This window comes from Mercurialis annua, linkage group LG4 (assembly GCF_937616625.2).
Source record: "Mercurialis annua linkage group LG4, ddMerAnnu1.2, whole genome shotgun sequence".
NCBI classification, from domain to species: domain Eukaryota; kingdom Viridiplantae; phylum Streptophyta; class Magnoliopsida; order Malpighiales; family Euphorbiaceae; genus Mercurialis; species Mercurialis annua.
In genome coordinates, this window is record NC_065573.1 from 41389005 (window position 1) to 41409478 (window position 20474).

Sequence of the window (20474 nt, forward strand, 5' to 3'; positions counted from 1 at the left end):
ACTGTTAGAGATCCAACGCCGAAATGAGTCAAAAGACCACTCCACTCCATTAATCATGCAAAAACATGTTTTGGGTTTGAGCATCAAAATCTACCTAGAGAGTTCATTTTCATGAACACATCAAATCCGCATTTACGGGCTAGTACATAGACATATATATGTATACCTTCCAGAGCCTTGACGTACCATCCAACTCTATAAATTCCTAGATTAACCCAAAACATAAATCCTATGATGACAAAGATCACAGGAAAAGGACAAAAGGATGGCAGTATATAAAACAAAGAGGACAGAGATGTGAGAAACATCTTTACATGGGTGTGTGTATGTATTTAAATATATTTGAACTGATAATTAGTGTCCACCAGTATGCCTCAGTGCATGGGAAGTCGAGGAGAACGTGGGCGAACTGGTGTCTTCGATGGGCTTACCCTGAAAAAATGGCTCAACAGATTCAACAATAGGAAAAGACTGGTTAAACAAATAGAAACTTAAGAGATCAGCTGGCAATCTCACCTTATCGGCAATGATCCAAGAACCACACCACTGCAGTTGAGAGCAGCAATTGCACTTTCAGCCTGTTAGAATTCAAGAGAACAACCATAAATAGGATGACCACAAGCTGAGTCAATAAATCATGCAAAGGAAAACATAACATCAACAATTTCTTCATGGCTATATACACGATACTGAGAATGACAGTTGCCACATGCATCCTGGATTATTTTTTTAATAATAAAATAATTTTTAGCTTAGAACTACGATAGTGAATAGCTCCATTATGACATTAATTGAACCTAGAGGATTAAATATAATTATTAGTCTTAAGATGTCATTTCAGAGTCCTCTACGAGCACCCTGTTTAGGCCATGGTGGTATAAAAGCAAATACGACACTGAAATTTGAAGTTAAAAGTTGTTAGTCTGAATATTCACTGAATAAAAGTTGTTAACCTCCTGAAATAAACTTGTTTCCAACCAATTATAAGAAGGATGAGAAGTTATATATCAAGTCACGACTCTCCAGAGTAGCTGCTTTATGTGAAATCACTGAAATGTTTAAAAATGTGACCTTCTAGAACCCTGATTTGATTGGACCATAGGCTAGGAAATAATATTTTACTATTCTTAGCATATCAATCAATTAGAGCTTAAGGATAGTCCTATTTGGCATTCTTTGACTAAAAATATATTCATAATAAAGATAATAACCTTCTCAGAAGGTTGCTAGTTGTGGGCTACAATCCTCTGCCATTTAGCACATTCCCATTTTACAGATAATAAAACTAGTTATGACCATCTTGCCTTACATATTACTGTATCATAGGTGGGTTAAAATGGCGGCTCGAGAAACCTAATAAATGCTACAAATATCAACACAATAAAATAAAGGTAATATAGCATGAAATAGCTAGGAAATTGCTTACAGACCTGCATTTTAAATAAAATCAGGCAGCTTAATAGAATGTATGTTCTAGGATAATATTGAGCAGCCTGTGATTATCGAGTTTCAACTATAAAAGTCCGCAGAAAATTGCCACAATATTATGTAGTTTCTTTTTTTTATCAAAGGTGGAAATCGACTTTTTAGACTCTCATGTTAGTTGTTAGTTACCGAGGCGTGGTTCGAACCCACAACCTCTCGATGCACTTAGAGAATAGCTACACAAATCCTTTGACATAAATAGATATAATAGTAACTAGTAAGACAACATTTAAACACAACTAAACTCTACTCTACTAAGCCTTAATCTTAAATTAATTAGAACCGGCTATATTAATCCTTTTCTTTCAATCGCACGATTTTGTGCCGTATCTTCAAAAGATATTACAACTATACCTTAATGACATCAGGATTCAGAAGTAATCAGAAAAGTATGGCTCTTGATGATTGCATATAAATTTCCCTTGCAATCTTATTGAAGTTAAACAAGAGAAGAAATAAAAGCCATACAAAGAGGATAGATCCATACTATAAGTTTAAAACATAGAAGTGCAAAGCAAACCATAGAATAACTGTGGAATACTTGACCATACTTTCAGCATTTTTAGCAGGGATACAGTATGTGTAGACTTCTTAACTAAAAAACATAAAAATATGTAGTTTAATTGCAATAAATATTTTAAATGAGACCCTTAACACAATGGTATTGCCAAAAAGTTGTCTTTGTCAATTAGAATTCAAAGAAAACAAACATCATGTGATGCTAAAACATCATTTTTTTAAACAATAAAAATTTCAGAGCACCAAAACAATTGACAGCATTTCTAGCAAATTGTACACTGCACAATCTTGAAGATCTGTTGGAATGCAACTCAAAAAATGCCTAGTACTTGGCTATAATGTTTCATGTAAACCGAGATGAAAATCTAATTTGAAAGTTGATTCCTCTTTGTCTTAAAAGGTAAACTCAAGCCTCAAGTCAAGGTCATTTCTGGAGAACATTCAAGTTATTTTAATATTTATTTATCCCTTGTACAATGTTAACATAGGCACAGGATTTTAGGCATATATAATTCTACAGTTAGCAGTTAACTCCCCACTTTTAAGTGCATGATCCAGTTAAAAGCAAAACAAGCTGACATGTGACATACATCAATAATCAAAGGAGAACTACCATATAAATATGATTATTCATCATGCCATAACCTAAGAGTAAAACACAAACCTTGTAAGTATTCTACAGTCACATCACATGTAAGAAATCATGAAGAATTGGTTAAGAAATAATGGAAAACCTTTCCAGAACTTGGTTAAATAATAGTGCAACATAAAGACATTTTTTTTGGAAAGCTGAAATTCCATCAAAGATATCGATCTACGGCCTTACTCTTCAAATAAGGTCTCAATTATATTCTAGCCTCAGCACTTGGTCCCGTAGGAGGCAAGACACTAATTTAGAGAAACTTAGCCTCTAATGTGTGTGGCATTAAATATCTATATAACTTTCAAACAAAAATTGGTAAGAAATGAATACTAGCCCTTATTGTCCCCAGAAGAGAATAACATTTCATTACATACAGGATAGATCTGTATCTTTCCAAAAGTAAAACAGTCAGCAAAGAAGAAGAAGAAGAAGCATTTACCATCACGAATTCAACAAAAGCAACACGGGTAGAATGATGATAGTCCCCTAGCAGCCTCAAACGATAAACCTACAACAGAGAGAATATATCTCTGTAATCAAAATTCATCATAATGAACTAACATTACCTAAAAAAAGATAACTTGCAAGCAAGCATAAGCTCCATAACCACAGACCTCTCCGCACACTGATTGAAAAAAGACTTTAACCTCTGCTTGAGTAATCTGTGAAAAACAAACAAAATGTTTCTTGTTAACTGTATTTAGTCTCCAAGTAAACTTTTTTTTTTGGGTTGAACAATCAAGCAATCGAGATAATTACCTTCTTATCAATATTTGTGCAGTAGATAGTTCTTGAACACATTTCGCGCTCATCATGAGACTGAAATCCAAGATGCCAATTGGTCAGTCGGTAGCAAAATAAATACTAACTCAATAAGGACATATCCTGCTGTCACTAGACTTCAATATTATTTAAATGGTCATATATAATAGCTTTCTTACCCTTGGTAAAAATGTTGGATTAACTGGCGCAATTGCGGTCTTAGAAGGCAACACCCTCACTGGATAAAATCCAAGCATGGTCCCAGCGAGGCTCAAAGCAGCGTTTGCACCGTCTGCATAGACATACCGCAGATGATGATTGTATAAGAACATTGATTCATATAAACTATTTGACAAGCATTTTAGAGAACACAAATCATAAAACATGAACAAAATTCAGAAGCAATTAGCATTACCTTCATTAGTGAACTCAATAAAGGCAAACCGAAGAACAGAATTGGGATCACCACAGATACGACAGTCTACAACCTTTTCACAAGAAAGGAACCTGTTTAAAAGTACAGTTATGACAAGAACCACTAAGACAGGCAGTTAGAACAGTAATACCTGCCCACAGTTAACAAATAGAGCTGCAAGCTGCTCTTCAGTGATCTAATCCAAGGTAAAAAAGCATTATATTAGCACATATATTTTGCAGAAACCCACCACCTTTGAAGACATTAAAGAAAGATATTAGTATAAAATCACTATAGATAAGATTCAACCTGCTGATCAATGTCAGACACATAGACTGTCCTGCGAATTATCTCCTCCCTCTGGGCCATACTTGTCCTGCTGTTCATCCTCCGTTTCCCTTGATTGTAGTTTTTCTTCTGTAAGCAGCAAACAAACTCATTAACCCGTGCAATGATGCTTTTTTCTAATTAACACTCGAGCAAATGATCAAAAGCTCATTTAATCTCAATTCTCAAAGTTTACAATATTACCATTTGAGATATTTGTGGAAATAAAACATCATTCAATTAGCTTTGAGAAGCATAAACAACCAGATAAAAAATTAAATATGTATAACAATCAGAAAATCAGACCAGAATAAGGTCCTTGCAAGTTCAGGAATTAAAAAAAAAAACATTAAACCAAAAGCTAAAATTTCAAATCCTCTAAAAAGTTTGTAATAGAATGTATTACCCTTCTAGCAGAGTTTCCATTGAGATGTCCATTTCCAGTGTCATTAATAAGCATAAAGGAAGAATCAGTGTTGTTGTTGTTGTTGTTGTTGTTAGCATAAAACCCTACATTAAGTCCATGATAATTATTATAGTTAAAGCTGTTGTTGTTGTTGTTAGCAAGTGAAGGAGGCACAAACTCCTCAGCCAAAGGGTTTAGCTTAGAGAACAACTCCTGCAATTCTCTTATATCCCTCTGTAAATCAGCTCCGCCGCCACTGCCGTTAGATCGCTGACGATTATGAGAACCATACTGATGCTGCAGATTCTGTGGCGGCTGTGGAATTCCGTTGGCCAGAGGTTGAACAGGAGCCTTCATGTAAAGTGGGTGGTTGTTGGATGATAGAGTTGAATCTAGACTTGATGATGATGATGAGCTTGATTCTACACCAATCCCTAATTCAGCACCCGCATTTTCTACAATCGCCATGGCTTTTCTTTCTCAAAACACCTTTTTTCTGTCAATCAGTCCAACAACAACCAAAAAAATTAAAAAGAATAAAAATAACAGCTAGAAATGATTCTATAATATTACTGGATAAAATAATTTAGTATAGAGTACATATATAAAAAAATCAAATCTAAAGTCGTCTCCGTTGATGGTAAAAAAAAAAAACAGACCTGGAGATCACTCCGGAGAATATGAAAATAAATAAAGAGATAAAGAGTTTAAAATTTGAAAGAAAGTAAGATTTAAAAAATGAAAATTGATTTGGGTGGCGTGTATACAGACAAAATATAAAGTGGTATGGATCTCTGTGTGCTTCACATAAAAAATGGCGGAGGGAGAAGAAGGTTTGTGAACTCACTCAGTGGCTTCTTTATAATTCTCTGCGTCTCCGAGCCTATACTTAAAGACAGTGTGTTATGTGGAGTATCAAATATGAGATGCATGTGTCAATAAATGCTCTCGTGGCGTTTAATCACTGGAGATCTCATGGCATGGGAATGTGTGATGCTATAAGATTGATTTTCCTATTTACTGCTTCTTTTTAAACCATCTACCTACCAACCACAGGTGGTGACTACGGGGGGTTAGGGTAGAGACGAAAAAACAGAAGCGGCCTATGGCTCGACTGTAGAAGGGTAGCTTTGAGGGGTATAATGGTACTTAAGCTCATGATTGTGAACCGGCACCGAATTGTGCTAAGCGCAACTATGGTCTGCTCTGAAACCAACTCTGGACTCATTGCTAAAGACAATTTGTCTTACATTAGCAAGCAAAGAGAGAGAGTGACGCTATTTTTATGTTTTTATTTCTTTTTTTCCTTTTTTCTTTTTTATTTCTTTTCAATTTACTTCTACGAGCTCAGGAATATGCCTCGGAAGAATCAAAATTGTCCCCATTAAATGAAATTGTTCATTTTTGCTTTTGTTTCCCCACCTATCCAAATAGAAAACTAAAAACATTTCATTTTTTCTTATGTTCATGTCGGTTTTTTTCTTTTTTTTTTGTCAATGGCTAAATTTCATGAAATGAAGTGAGAGTATTTATCGCTGAAGCCACATGGCTGGAATCTGGCTTATCCCTGTCCTTGGCGGTTACAGCATCCTCTTCAGTAAAGGAATCTTGGAATAACGTTGCAGCCATGTCCAGTGATGATGATAGGGGCCGTTTGAAGGTTTTATCAAAAGTCGACTGGATTCTATGGTCTCTATGGAGGGCTAGGAACAACTTGATCTTTAATGAGGAGGATACTAGCCCCCCAGAAGTTCTTATGGCTGCTGCTAAGCTTGAATCAAGTTGTTCTGAAGCTATAAGCCGAAGACCGGGAGACCTTTTGCCTTCGTCAATGCCAGGGAGAAGAGATAGGATGCAATGGGAACCCCACCCCCCACCCCCCCACCACCCCATTGTGTTTGCTTAAAGTAAACTTCGATGCTTCCTTCAATGTAGCCAACAACTTGGGTGTGGGTGCCTGTGTGGGTGTGTGACCATATGGGAAGAGTTGTAAATTCTCATGCCAAGCTATTTTCCCACGTAAACAGCCCCATGACAGTGGAAGCCCTTGCTCTTCGTGAAGCACTGTTACTTGCTGAGAGAATGAACATAATTGGACCGCTCTTTGAAGGGGGCACCAAGTCAGTCATTAATGTCATGAATTTAGACTCCAACATCCAGATGGATGCAGGCCTTGTAGTCTAAGATTGTAAGATTTTGAATGCCAAGTTTGTAGGCAGCAGTTTTAAATTTGTTTACCGATAATGTAACTGGGCGGCTCATTCTATAGCCAAACTAGCCCTTAGAGATATGTTTTTCTGTGACAATCCTCTAGCTCAAATTGCGTGGCTAGTTGCGAGACTTGTATAGTCGGTCTTACCTCTCAATGAAGCTTTTACACATCTTCCGACAAAAAAAAGAGAGTATTTACAATATAAAAGTAACAACTCCTCATCACAATGAGCAAGTCATAACCAGAATCAAATGGTGATACTGTAAAACAGTCATCCAATAGGGCTTTTTAGCTACTAAATGAGTCACCCAAATATATACTCTCCCCGTCCCATTTAAGAAGGGACAAATAACTTTTTCACATGGATTAAGAAAGCATTAACTATTATAGTGTTTTCTTATTTTACCCTTATTTATGATAGTGTTGTATTTTGTGTATAAACTAATAGTCATTAATTATGGAAAGAGAGAAGGGGATAAAAAAGGAAAATTCATATAAATTGGCATAGAAAACACGATAAGGCCTTCTTATGTGGGACAAATAAAAATGAGATAGGTCCCTTATTAAATGGGACGGAGGAAGTATATAATAAAGACTAAAAGATTAAACTGAAAATAATTGTCACTTCAACTTCTCATCATCTATAATAAAATTTTAAAGTTGTTTAAACCTGATAACTCATTTAAAAATGAAGAGATGTTGTAGTAACAATTTTTCCGTATGCGTCTAAAATTTCGGTGACTTTGCCATAATTAAAATTGCCAAATATTAGCCAAAATAAATAAAATAGAACTAGCCAATAAATATAGGTCTATGGTTACTTTATTTGTAAAAAATATTTTAATTTATTTATTTATCACTGTTGGATGAATTATACTAATTTTCATCCAATAGAAAACTAAATAAAGTAAATTATAACAAAATAACTATAGAAAAAGCCACCATATGTCTATTTTTTCAAATTATTAATTCTACTCCATTTTTAATTTTTGATTTCAATCGTAATCATTTATTTAAATTAATACAAAAAAAATTATTTATATTACTCCATACTTTTTCAATTTACCTTTTCATCAATAAAAAATTTAAATATAAAAGACACGTATAAACTTTTATCACTCTAATTTAAATAAATGCTATATTTAAATTGAAATTTGAAAAATAAAATAAAAGTGACAATTTTAAAAGTTTATGCCATAAATAAAAAAAGGTAGAAAAAAATTTCAATGACTAAGCTTGTTATTCTTTTAGTTTCTTTAAAATGACATGTATTAATAATTATTTTGAGGTTTAGAAATCACTTTCTAATTTTAACTAGTGATTTCTTCCAAATTTTAAAGTTGGGATCTTAGAAATCTTTGTAGTATTTATTTATTTTAAATTTAAATTATATGTTGGTGCTTATTTAATGTTTTATTATATCTATTTTGTTATATTTATGTTGAATATGCGGATGCAGTTTAAGGAGCAAGTGAGTTCACGGCTTAATCGAATGAGTCTAATAGATTATGATCCCGTACATCAAAAGAAGTGTCATGTTTAAATTTTAAGAATTTTATCTTAGTTTATTCTCTTTCGATTAATCTTTTAGTTGTTTTTTATATCTTCATATGTATTTTGTTGGTAAATTAGAGTTTTGAAAGTTTATTGGTTTGGTTGTTTATAACTTTCATCTAAACTTTAATCTATTCTATAATACGCCGATAATGTCTTTATAATAGAATACTGTGCTTTTAAAACTCCAAATGATTACTCAAGATGTTTTTTTATTTTACATAATTTAAATAAAAAAATTATTTTAACACGACGATTGTTTTAAAAATCTGGTAACCAAATCGTGTATCACGATAAAAAGTCATGAATCCTTTAGTATTTGAACATACAACATCACATAAATAGTACTTATCTAAACCACAGATAAATAATGTAAATAACTTACCTTGTGGAGTAACAATCTCTCCTTTTTGTACTTCGATGTGGTGTGTATTGACCAGCTCGTATGGAAGCACAAACAAGTGTCCCAACAAGTGCACCAATAGCACCATTTCAAACAAATTGTTAACTTCAACGGTATAAAAATTGATAACGTAGCAAGCAATATAAAAATAGCAAAACAGCCTTGACAAGATAAGATATCACTAAGTCAAGCGATTAGGGGACTCAGACTGAGATACCTCCACTATGAGATACACTGGACTGTTATCCACAAACCGAAAAGAATCAAAAGAACCACGGTATCTCTGTACAAAACAAAATCGATGCGCTGGATGCGATTCCCACACTAGCTCGACAGGATGTTGAAACAACTCCTAATTCCTCGAAACACCATTTTTCCTAACAACTTCTTAGGACCACAGACAACTGAGACAAGATCTCGTACACAAGAAATGTTCCTCGCATCGCGTATCTGACTCGATATTCGAGACGCGACAAGAAGTTGCCACGTCAGCTAATCGAATTGTGGGAACCGAAAGAAGAAAAATTATCAGTTGTGATAGGTTTGCACTGGGTGAACCTATATCAGGCATTTTACGTGCAAAACTTAAGGTACTTAGTCTTTTTACCCTACACCTTCTTCTTCTTTTTCTTCTTCTTCTTTCTCTCAAACACTGACTAGATCGACGGAGCGAATTACTGGTGTCCCCATCGGTATTCGGTCTGACATTTTCTGTTTTTTTGGTTCTTCAGGTCTAGTAGATTAGAGCAGTCGACAATAATTTATCAGAAATGACTAGTAGTTTAACAATTTTTTTTTTCAATTGCACTCTGTCCTTGAAAATTGGTCCATTGCACCCCGACATTGTTTAACTGTTTTTAATTCCACCTTAAAGTATCAAGTTGAACTCTTTTCATTTTGGATAACATTTAAAATAAATCTTTCATATTTATTAAATATTCAAAATATTTTTTGATGTTATAAATTACACAAAAAACCATCTTCTTCATAAAATAAAATAATTTAGATTATTTTGTATAAAGTAATTATGTAAAATGACCTTGACTCTATCGCCGAACTCGACAACGCCCTCGGACCCTCCGCCGCAGCTCGTTTTCCATGAAGAAGAGCAGATTTATTCTGAGAGCGGCGGAAGTAGTGGGTTCGAGGGAGGACGGTGATGGATTCAAAATTGGAAATTGGCACATGTTTGTTTTTAGTTTATTTTTTTTAACAAAAAATAGTTAAATATACATCTAATTAAATATTCACTTATAATTTATTTGAATATTTTTAAAGATAACGGACTTATTTTAATTTGTCCAAGTAGATAAAAAAATTATATTACCCTTAAATTTAATTGCTTTAAATATTTTCATTTTTATAGTAATAAAATCATCTAATTTTTTCAATTTAGGGTGCAACCGAAAGTAAAAAATATAAAACATGGTAAAATTGATCGATTTACAACGTTAAGGTGCAATTGAAAAACAATTAAAGATCGGCAGTTTTTAGCACTATCAACCTATAGAAATTTTAGATCGAATCTTATTTTTTTATTTTATGTATTACCTTTGGATTTTGGCATAAAAGATCGATTTAAGTCAAAATTATGACATTTGAAAAAAGAAGGCCAAATGTCGTAAAAAGGCCAAACCTTTCATAAAAGTTTCACAAAAGTCCTGACCTTTTAATTTTGTCAATTTTGGCCAAAAACAAATTATTTGGTTTCAATTGTGGCCAACTCTCAATTTGATTTCAATTTGCCTATGTGACGTCTATGTGGCATGCCAAATATTGAAAGGTCAGGACTTTTGTGAAACCAAATAATTCAATTTCGGCCAAAATTGACAAAATTGAAAGGTCAGGACTTTTGTGAAACCAAATAATCAGTTTTTGGCCAAAATTGACAAAATTGAAAGGTCAGGACTTTTGTGAAACTTTTGTGAAAGGTTTGGCCTTTTTACAACATTTGGCCAAAAAAGAATACAATGAACTTGTTATATTGACTAGTGTTACTCTCTCATATGAGGTGTGAAAAAACTATTGGAATACTATACATATATTGAAGCTGATATGGCGAAAAATTATTGAATTATTTGAAGCTGAAAGGGTAAAACGAGTTAAAATGTCAAATTTAGTGCGGTTGACCTTAATTAATATTGAAAAAATTATGATAAATACTCATTTTTAAAAATAATTTGATTTCCTACATCAATAAAAAAAAAATAGAAAAAGTACCTCGCCATTTTAATGTTATTATTTTTTTTACTTTAAAGCATTGTTTATATTATAATTATATCTATTTTTATTAATTTTTACTCTTTAAGTATATTTTTTTTATTCTTATCACGTGACAACTATCATTTTTTCATATTTCTCTCTCTTTCCTCCTTCTTTTCTTCTTCTTCTTCTTCTTCTTCTTCTTCTTCTTCTTCTTCTCTGCTTCTTTTTTCTTTGTCAATTTTTTCTTTTTTTATTTATTCTTTCCTTCTCCATTTTTTTCTTTTTCACCGTTCTTTCATCGCTTTGCCGCCGTTCCTTTATCGTTCCACCATCGCTCAGCCGTTTCTCATATTTGATTTTAGCGATTTTTTCTCAACTCGTGGTGATTAATACGATTTGTTTTAACTTTCAGATCTAAATAAATTACTCTTGAATTTTCTCATTTTTGGATTTACAAATCTGCATGAAAAATGATTTTATACATAAAAATTGATTTTCTGCAAAAAACACAGCTTCCGATTATCATATGAGTATCATCACGGCATTATCATGTAAGTATCGTAACACTGCCATGAAAATTGATTTTTTTTATAAAAAACAGTGGTTGATTATCACATGGATATCATTGTATCATATCAGGATCATAATATTATATGATTATGATAAAGTTATGATAATACAATGTACGATAATGATAATATTATCATAATAGTATGATAAGATTTTTATGATAATAAAATGATAAGTTTATGATAACAGTATGATAATATGATACTTACATGGAAATAAATTACAGAAAAATTATGATAACGAGATGAACTATGAAGATAGTAAAGTGATAAGATTTTATGATCACATTATCATCTCGTTATCATATTATACTTGCATGAAAAAAAATTACAAAAAAAATTATGATAACGAAATGATAATTTGATGATAACTACATGATAACTGAGTAAAATTATAATTATTTTAAAATTGGGAGTAAAAATATAAATTTAGAAAAATTTTAAAATATTATCTACAATTTTTCTGTTTTGAAGTAAAAAAAATAATTGTTTTTAGTTTTGAGGTAAATACGTAATCATCCCAATAATATTTCGGAGGAAAAATGAACCTTTGACTTGTTTGTCGTTTAGTAGGAGGGGTTTGATATATATGAAGCCGAGCCGCGAAAAGAAGCGGACGCCAAATGAAATCTTAAAAGACTTCCCTATTACCCTTTGGATTCCGTTAGCTCTTACGCAAAGAAGCTACTTTGATCCGGTGCAGCGAAGAACACAAAAAGTTTTGGTAGCTCCTTTTCCCCCTCCAGTTCACCAATCTCGCCTCCTTAACCAACCAGTGAATGAAGTAAAGCATGAATTTCTTGTCCACTTTGTTATATCCAGAGTTTCTAAAAGCCAACGCCAATAGCTAGCTCTCAAATAATAGGAGAGGAACATCTTCTTCTTCATCGTTTTAAACATTCAACTCTATGCATCAGCAGGTACTCAATCTTCTCCATCTCTTTAAGCTTTCACTCCCGTGAAAATTCGGGGAAAACTGCATTTTATTTGGCAATTCAACATGGAAACAACAATGTCAATTAGCTTTCGTCTTTTTAATTTTTATCCGCCCCAGATCAATTAGGGTTAAGTGTTTCCTTTCCTTTCCAATTTTAGGATTAGTATTCTTTTTCCCTAGAACTGAAGGTATGAAGGGGAGGTCGCACCGTTTACCGAGCCACGACCTGCACGATGACTGGATCGATGGCTCATGGACGGTGGATTGCGTTTGTGGTGTTAATTTTGACGACGGAGAAGAGATGGTTAATTGCGATGATTGTGGTGTGTGGGTGCACACTCGGTGCTCTCGTTATGTGAAGGGAGATGAATTGTTTACTTGTGATAAATGCAAGAGCAAGAACAATAAGGATGACAGTGAGGAGACCGAGGTGGCTCAATTGCTCGTTGAATTGCCTACCAAAACTATCCGATTAGAGAGCAGTTTAGTTGCCGCAACTGGGCCTACATGCAGGCCAGTTAGGTCATGGAGTGAGATACCAATGGAGGAGAGAGTACATGTTCAGGGTGTTCCAGGTGGCGATCCTGCTCTGTTTACTGGGATGCCCTCTGTTTTTACGCCACAGTTATGGAAGTGCACAGGGTATGTGCCTAAGAAGTTTAATTTCAGCTATAGGGAGTTTCCCTGTTGGGATGAGAAAGTTGTTAGTGATGGTAGAAATGACGATGATAATGAAAATGCCGTTGATAGAGGTGCTGGCGTTTTGTTTTCATTGGCCAAGGATAGTGTGTTGGCAACCCCTGCAACAGCTTTAATTGGCATGAGGGGGAGAGCTGCAGAAGGTCGGAAAGGATATTTAAATGAAAGGAAGAACTGGGTGAGTGAGGAGGGTGAGGTCAGGCATTCGCAGATTGGGGTTAAAAAGGAGAGAAGCCTACTTCACCCTGTTGTTATACATTCAAATAAGCGAAAGAAAGAAGATCTGGGAATCTCAAAAGTAAGAAGTGGGAAAAAGAAGGCTAGAATTCCATACAAGGAGGTTGATGCTAAAAAAAGAGTTTCACATATTTTTAAAACTGGTGAGTATTTTGTTCATATGTTTTTTTTTTCAATGATATATTTCGTTAATACTGAATTTAGATACATCACATATTTTATTTATTTATATATACTGGAAAATTATAAAATTGTCCAGGTATGCGTAGATTATAGAGAGAGCATGAATTTTAAGGGTGGGTCACTTGTTGTAGTGCTAGACATGCACTTGTTGACTCCTATTCTTTTTTTCTTTTTTCTTTTTATTCTTATTACTAGCATTTACATCCACCAGTGATGCGAAACCATTGGAATGTTATGAAGACAGAGGTTCGAAGCCTAGCGTTAATGATGTCCAGAGTGGAAAGAATAAGAATTTAAGGGGGGCAACTATTCCTGAAAATGACTCAGATTGTTATGTCTCTGTTGGAAATGGTACTGAAAATGCGAACAGTAGCATGTTAGTGGTTGAGCGTTCATCAAGAACTATGTCTATTGATGTATCTAAAAATGATATTTCATCTGGAGCTGGATTCAGTGAAGAGAAAGTTATCCATGAAGGTCCAAAATTGGTTGATAGTTTCTCAAAGTTGGATAATCTGGCTGCATCAATAACTGAACTCAATGATGCTGGGCGAATACGTGCAGAACCAGAGGTATGCCTTTCCATGCATGTATTCCAATAATGATAATAGATGATTTTGTTTTTTTTTTCTTATTTCATTAGGAAATGTAATCATCCTGTTGTCTCATTGTAATACTGTACATTGCGGTCTTTTATGCTGGAGGACTAGATATATGTTAATGACTCGTGGTTTAGGCTCCCATGCTAGAGAACCATTGTTCATGTGCTGATTAGGACTGACAGTCTCTTTTGAAAAGGGTGTATGTTGCATGTGTCTAAATGTATACGTGAATCATGAATGTAATGATATGCTCTTACCCAGGCCATATTGAAGGCGTTGCTTAAAAGACCAAAACTGTAATACAATTAAAAAAAATGCAAAATTGAGCAATATTTGTTCCTCATGTATTAATGAGTCACATTTATGCACAATTTCTCATTAGTCATTAGGAAGGAACTCGTTGGACTGGTGAAACTTTTAGAAATCTGTTTAAATAAAATGATACCCTGTACTTTGACATGTGCACTATTTTTTGATGTGCAAGTCTGAGAATTTTTTGACTTGCTGATATGCAATGCTGATTTTAACATACTGAAAACATAGTTTGTATTGGAAGATCACAAAAGAAATACTTCTACTGTTTGTTGATTACTTCCTACTATTGAATTGGATGAATTCAGGAATTTTTATATTGATATCAAATCTGTATTTCAGATACATATCTCTAAATACCGATGTAAACATCGTAGAAAGCAAATTATATAGATTCTAATTATGATCTATCTTACTTTTTAAAAGCTATATTTTTAAAAAATTGGGCATGTTTTTATTTAATATTGTATAGGTGATTGATAAAAACATATAAATGCTGTATAAATTATTATACATATCATTCTTGATCCAAAATGAAATGACGTTACAAAAATTAATTTTTATTTCTAAAAAAATACTTTATAAAGATTCACTTGATATCTTCTTCACAAATTGGATGGCCTAAGTGAGATCACTAGCACTAGAATTGTTTAATTATCAGAATTCTTGGACTCTGTAAGAGTCTGATTATCTTCCTTTATACTACACTGAAAAAGCAAAAATATCACTGGAATTAATTGAAGCTTTGAGATATTTTGACAAACATATCCACATATGAAATACATCAAGCATAACAATGTTAGAGTGAAACAGAAAGCAATTCTTGTCAACTACCGTCAAGACTCGGTATTTCTGTCAAAATGTCTACTAAGATAACAAAATTAAAGCACATAGATGCATCTTCCGACCATCACTTAAATAGTTGATGAGTGCTAAAGACTCACTCATGAAGGTGGAATACTTTTCACATCTCACTTCTGTAATTGACTACTTAGATTAAGTGATGTATTCTAGTAACACTCAGTAATACATACATATAATCAGTTTGCACTAGGGCTTGAGAAATATTTTCTGGAATCACTTTGTAAGCCAAAAGTTTTTGGTAAATTAAATGTGGCATAGGCATCATTTAGGTTCCACTAAAATGCTCATGGCACTTCCTACATGGTGTTATGCATAGATGCCCTTCTACTAATGAATCATCAAAGTAGTGCACTCATGTATGCATATATGTTGGCAATGAGAAATTTTACATACTTTCTTTCTAGGTTTAATTTTATGTTCATTTGTTGCAAGAATTACATTTCACCTTCTCCCTCTGCTTGCTACAGGGAGATAATATGCCAAATGGTTATCTAGATAAAAATGTGGAAGCTTCTACGGGAAGCAACGGAAAGCCTCGAACTGAGGAATTAAGTAGTTCTATTCCAGAAGTTCAGGAACATCAGGTTAATGGTGATCAAAATAAGTTTCCAAGTTCTACAGAGAATAATGTTAAAGTAGTTGCAAATGATGACGAATACAAAGGGGTCCTGAATGTTCGATCTTCTGTAAGTGATGCAAAAGATGCAGGAAATTCTCATGACAATCCTACTGAAATTTCTAAAATGAATAGTATGGCATCAAGTGGTTCACTATCTGGTGACCATAAGGCTCAGGAGGCTGGCAGAACTTCAGAAACAACCAGTGATAGTCATGCAAATAAAAAAAATGAGTTAACTAGTGACTCTTTGCAGATTAAACGAGAACTGGAGGATTCTGAGGGTTCAAACCCTCCCCAAAAATGCTCTTCAGAACCTAAACTTGGTTCAGTGTTTACCGAAGATTTATCAAAATCTGGCGTAACTACTTCTTCATTTTCTGGTCAGAATAAAATTGTCTTGTGTGTTGGAAAATCATCATCTACCTCAGCTACTTGCATGATCTCCAAATCATCTACTTATGACCACGCCAGATCTCCGGATAGCCTGGACTCTAATCCTATTGCTAGGCAACGAGAGTGCAATTTCATTACTAAAAGCGATCGAGCTGCAAGTGATTTCATCAAGGTGAAGGATGAAGACGGTCAGTACATATCAAGAAAAACAGTAAAAGAGCGTCCAAAATCCTCTGAGAATTCTGCATCAAAAGTGTCAAACTGCAGCAAGATTTCACCTGCATCCGTTCTCAAGAAAACTGATTCGGATTTAAAAGATTCTGCTAATCACTCATCTTTAAGAACATCTTCAGCACAGAATTCTCCTGAGACTGCCGGATTGCCGTCAAATGAATGTGCATCACATGTTCAGAATAAGGCACCACCTTCAGGTTTACCTGTAAGAGGTGAAAAGATTATCCAGTCCAATAGTCAGTTGTCATCCAAGGCATATCATTTAACATCTATGAATCCTCCTGCATCAACTAATCTAAGTGATGAAGAGGTGAGATTAGAGTTGATATTCCTTCATATTTGGGTTTGATTTTTTTTCCCTTCCTAAGGCTGGTTTATTTTTGAGACGTTCATTTTTCTTTTTCTCTGTCAAAAATGTATTTGTTCAATTTTCTTTTTCAGCTTGCATTGCTTTTACATCAAGAACTCAATAGTTCTCCTAGAGTTCATCGTGTTCCACGCCGTCATACAGGCAGCTTACCACAGTTGTCTTCCCCAAATGCAACAAGCATGCTAATAAAACGCACCTCCAATTCTGGAGGAAGGGATCATGGTTTGGTAAGATGCACAATGTTTATATTATATAGATAGAAAGGATGTTTTTTTGTTCTCAAACTAGATCTTCTGTTTGGTGTTTCCTCAAATTTACTGTTCATATTGATCGACAGGTCTCTAGAAGAAGACATAAGGATTTATCTAAAGATGGATATTCACATTCTCATGACCCTGATGTTGATGCTAAAAAGACTGATAGAGTGCCATCATCACCTGACCGGAGAAGGCAGGATACAGCTGATGACTTTTCCAAAAGAGAGGATGATGAATTGCAACATTCTGTCAAGAAAAATGTTCCTGGCTCTACATCAACTGCAAAAAGTGGCCCTTCGTCTGCTGTGGTTATTGACCATCATTTGTCTTCGACACGTGATCCGCCAAGAAATATGTCTGATGAGGAGACTGGAAATGTTGGGGCTCCTGTTCATCGCACTTTACCTGGTAATTGCTTAGGAATGGGAATTTTTAAAAAACCACCACTCTGTTAGTGTTTAATCTAATATCTGTATTCTTTATCTTCATCAACAGGCTTAATCAATGAGATTATGAGCAAAGGCAGACGCATGACATATGAGGAACTTTGCAATGCTGTCTTGCCGGTATATGTTCTTAATGATTAAAGTCGGCCAATGCGTGTTTCTTGCCATTTTGTATAAGGAGAAAATAAGTTTCCTTCATTTATATTTGTTACATTTGCAGCATTGGAATAACCTGAGGAAGCATAATGGAGAGCGTTACGCATATTCAAGTCCTTCACAAGCTGTTCTTGACTGCCTCAGGAACCGACATGAATGGGCTCAGTTGGTGGACCGTGGTCCAAAGGTACATGCATTTTTTTTTTTGAACAGTTTCATTCAAATTGCACATTCAATATCTGTTTCACCAAGACACGCTGTAGTTGCTACTTATTGAATCTGTTTTATTCAGCAAGTAAAGGAAGTTTATATTCAGGGAGTTCAATTACCAAATTTGCTGGTAGTCAATTCTTTGTCAGTTGTTTCATGAGTTATAAGTTGGGACAACGTTGAAAACATCTGTTTTTTCCATGTGTCTTTTGGCTCTTTCTGCTGTAGTTAAAAGCTATACATGCAAAATAAAAAAGTAAAAGAATAAGTATTACTTTGTGTTTATCATTGGCCTGTTGCCAAAATTGTGTTAGGGATGTTTTCATTTGTTATGAAAATGGTTTTAGACAAAATCTACTTGTTTTACATAGGGCAGGCATGGCTAGTGGTGATACTTTTAGATATCGTTAAGACGAAATAACTTATTTGTTCTGGTAGAAACTTCATTCAACTGAGAAAAATCTGGTTAAATGTCAAAGATTTAGTTCTATTCCCCATTCCATAACTTTTAAAGATACAATTTACATGGAAGATTCTTCTCCTTTGGAATTTTCAGAGACATTTCCTTTTCCTTGTAATTAGAAACAGATAGGAAGTTATAATTGCGATCTCTCTGTTACAGACAAGTTCAAGTAGGAAAAGGCGCAAGCTTGATGCTGAGGAATCGGAAGAGAATGACTTTGGCAAAGGAAGATCTGCAAAGGAAGCTGAAGGTAAAAGCCTCGAGTCACAAAGGGAAGATGTCCCCAAGGGTAAGCGAAAAGCAAGGAAAAGAAGGCGTTTATCATTGCAAGGAAAAGGAATAAAGGAAATTAGGAAAAGACAGAAGGCGGACATGCTCACTGATGATGATAGTGGGCCATTTTCTAATTCAAGTGAGGGGAGTTTGTTCAGTGAAGGAGAGATCCACTGTGGTCGAGGAGGTACTGTTGGAAGTGATGACTCAGCCAGCTCAGATGAGGTGGAGACGTCGTAAGTTGCTAATGTTTAACATTTTGCTCTTTTGGATGTGCGCTTGAATTCCAGAGGAGCTCTTTCCGTTCGGTTTGGCGCTGCCCACCAATAGTTCTCCGAAAATCCTGCATCTTTTTCTGAGTATCAGCAAGTTGGTAGTTGTGGCAATTGCTTGCTGCTGGTTCTTTTCTGCCCTAAGAGTTCTTGTATGTACACCCTGCTAATCAGTTGCATAGGTTGAGGCTGAAGCCAAGTCTGACATCAAAGTTGCAATACTAGTGTACATATGTAATTTTTGTAATGTTAGGGGGAGTTTTTGCGTAGGGACAAGGTGATTGTAGTAGATGATTTTTGAAATTTTATAACTTCATGGAACTGCTTGTCAAAGATTTACACGGGTTGTTGGTCATAACCCAGAATATGAAAATAGTAGTAGTGGTGGTGGCTCTGGCTGGTAACTTTCAAACTCGTTAGTCTAGTCATTTGATGGCTAAATGTGGCAAACATTAATCATAAATGGTCTCTTGATTTCGTAATAATTATAGTATATCAAAGGCTAAACTCATGTAGAGGCCCTTGTACTATATCATTTTTATTCAAAAAGCCCTTTTACTATTTTTTTGTTCTTCAGGTCCCTATATTTGACAAAATTCCGATTTTCAGGTCCTTTTGAAGGACTGGAGGAACAAAAAAATTGTAAGTAGAAGGACTGGAAAAAACTAAAAAAGAACCTGAAAATCAAAAATTATATAAGTAGAGGGACTTGAAGAACAAAAAAATAGTATAGGGGCTTTTTGAACAAAAATGATATAGTACAAGGGCCTCTAAATGGGTTTAGCCTATATCAAATGAAAGCACTTTACACTGCATTATCACTCATTTAAGCATGACGGTAATTTGCAGTATTTTATTTATTTTCTTTTACCTTGCTGAATACTTAGTGGTCTAATCGTTTATCAAATCAATGTGCACTAATTTGAAAAGATCTTTGTAAATAAGTTAAATGATGTAACATGAGAGAAGTGGATTGATTTAATGTATGTTTTTTCGGCAGTTGATGTGAAATATATTCTACAACTATTAATTTTGTTGCCACGTTATCAACAAAACAATAGCAGAATGTTTCCATAATCACTTGATATAGTAATAATAAAACTACATCAAGCAAGGTTTATTCTTATAGTTGTTGATATGAGTAAAGAATTACTAGAGTTTTAAAATTTATACGTGACTCGTGCTCATCTATTTTATTTAATTGAAAATAATTATTGGAATTGGATCATATATTCATTTGAATGGTTTTTTTTATTACAAGTGAGGCCTAACTTAAGTGGCTAGGTTCTCAAAGTGCATTTTTGAGGTCTTAATTTCGAGTCTCAGTAGGGTCAAGTGGTTTAAGACTAATTTAACATCTAACGACTGACAACTAGCTACTAATTTCAAACAACTGATGTAACTAGATTCTATCTATCGACAATTTTCTTTTTAGAACATTTGAAAG

The 20474-nt window shown here is 34.3% G+C and overlaps 3 protein-coding genes across 6 annotated transcripts; 2 read left to right on the top strand and 1 right to left on the bottom strand.

Annotated features, from left to right (window-relative positions):
• Nucleotides 1-24: 24 nt before the first annotated feature.
• On the bottom strand, nt 25-5576 carry LOC126677002 (polyadenylate-binding protein-interacting protein 11-like). 2 transcript variants are annotated; one of them, XM_050371411.2, is made up of 11 exons: nt 5405-5576; nt 4558-5053; nt 4134-4241; nt 3976-4020; nt 3825-3897; nt 3589-3701; nt 3407-3466; nt 3262-3309; nt 3087-3155; nt 517-578; nt 25-432 (listed from the first exon to the last, which is right to left on the bottom strand). In XM_050371411.2, the coding sequence occupies exons 2-11, from the start codon at nt 5023-5025 to the stop codon at nt 375-377; spliced, it is 1104 nt and encodes a 367-aa protein (XP_050227368.1). In that variant the 5' UTR covers nt 5026-5053; nt 5405-5576; the 3' UTR covers nt 25-374. The 2 variants fall into 2 exon arrangements, with proteins under 2 accessions (XP_050227368.1, XP_050227369.1); XM_050371412.2 differs by lacking the exon at nt 5405-5576 and adding an exon at nt 5217-5391.
• LOC126678715 (uncharacterized) lies at nt 5372-6741 on the top strand. Its single transcript, XM_050373610.1, has 3 exons — nt 5372-5390; nt 6078-6451; nt 6493-6741. Exons 1-3 carry the CDS (start codon nt 5372-5374, stop codon nt 6739-6741), a joined length of 642 nt encoding a protein of 213 aa, XP_050229567.1.
• A 5379-nt stretch (nt 6742-12120) lies between these two features.
• On the top strand, nt 12121-19439 carry LOC126676966 (uncharacterized). Of its 3 annotated transcripts, XM_050371349.2 has the most exons (9): nt 12126-12420; nt 12596-13516; nt 13752-14128; nt 15802-16890; nt 17022-17177; nt 17288-17615; nt 17703-17773; nt 17874-17996; nt 18642-19439. In XM_050371349.2, exons 2-9 carry the CDS (start codon nt 12628-12630, stop codon nt 18993-18995), a joined length of 3387 nt encoding a protein of 1128 aa, XP_050227306.1. In that variant the 5' UTR covers nt 12126-12420; nt 12596-12627; the 3' UTR covers nt 18996-19439. The 3 variants fall into 3 exon arrangements, with proteins under 3 accessions (XP_050227310.1, XP_050227309.1, XP_050227306.1); XM_050371352.2 differs by having other exon boundaries at nt 12125-13516; nt 13797-14128; XM_050371353.2 differs by lacking the exons at nt 15802-16890; nt 17022-17177; nt 17288-17615; ... (1 more) ...; nt 17874-17996; nt 18642-19439 and having other exon boundaries at nt 12121-13516; nt 13768-13981.
• Nucleotides 19440-20474: the final 1035 nt, after the last annotated feature.

Excerpts from the sequence above, each read along its gene's own strand:
- LOC126676966 (XM_050371349.2), top strand. The coding sequence starts at position 12,628 with ATGAAGGGGAGGTCGCACCGTTTACCGAGCCACGACCTGCACGATGAC. Across the intron at positions 13,517-13,751 it reads TTCACATATTTTTAAAACTG|CATTTACATCCACCAGTGAT; the intron begins GTGAGTATTTTG and ends TCTTATTACTAG. Across the intron at positions 17,178-17,287 it reads GAGGAAGGGATCATGGTTTG|GTCTCTAGAAGAAGACATAA; the intron begins GTAAGATGCACA and ends ATTGATCGACAG.
- LOC126678715 (XM_050373610.1), top strand. Across the intron at positions 6,452-6,492 it reads CACCCCCCCACCACCCCATT|CCAACAACTTGGGTGTGGGT; the intron begins GTGTTTGCTTAA and ends CCTTCAATGTAG.
- LOC126677002 (XM_050371411.2), bottom strand. The coding sequence starts at position 5,025 with ATGGCGATTGTAGAAAATGCGGGTGCTGAATTAGGGATTGGTGTAGAA. Across the intron at positions 4,021-4,133 it reads TGTCTGACATTGATCAGCAG|ATCACTGAAGAGCAGCTTGC; the intron begins GTTGAATCTTAT and ends ACCTTGGATTAG. Across the intron at positions 3,156-3,261 it reads TTCAATCAGTGTGCGGAGAG|GTTTATCGTTTGAGGCTGCT; the intron begins GTCTGTGGTTAT and ends TCTCTGTTGTAG.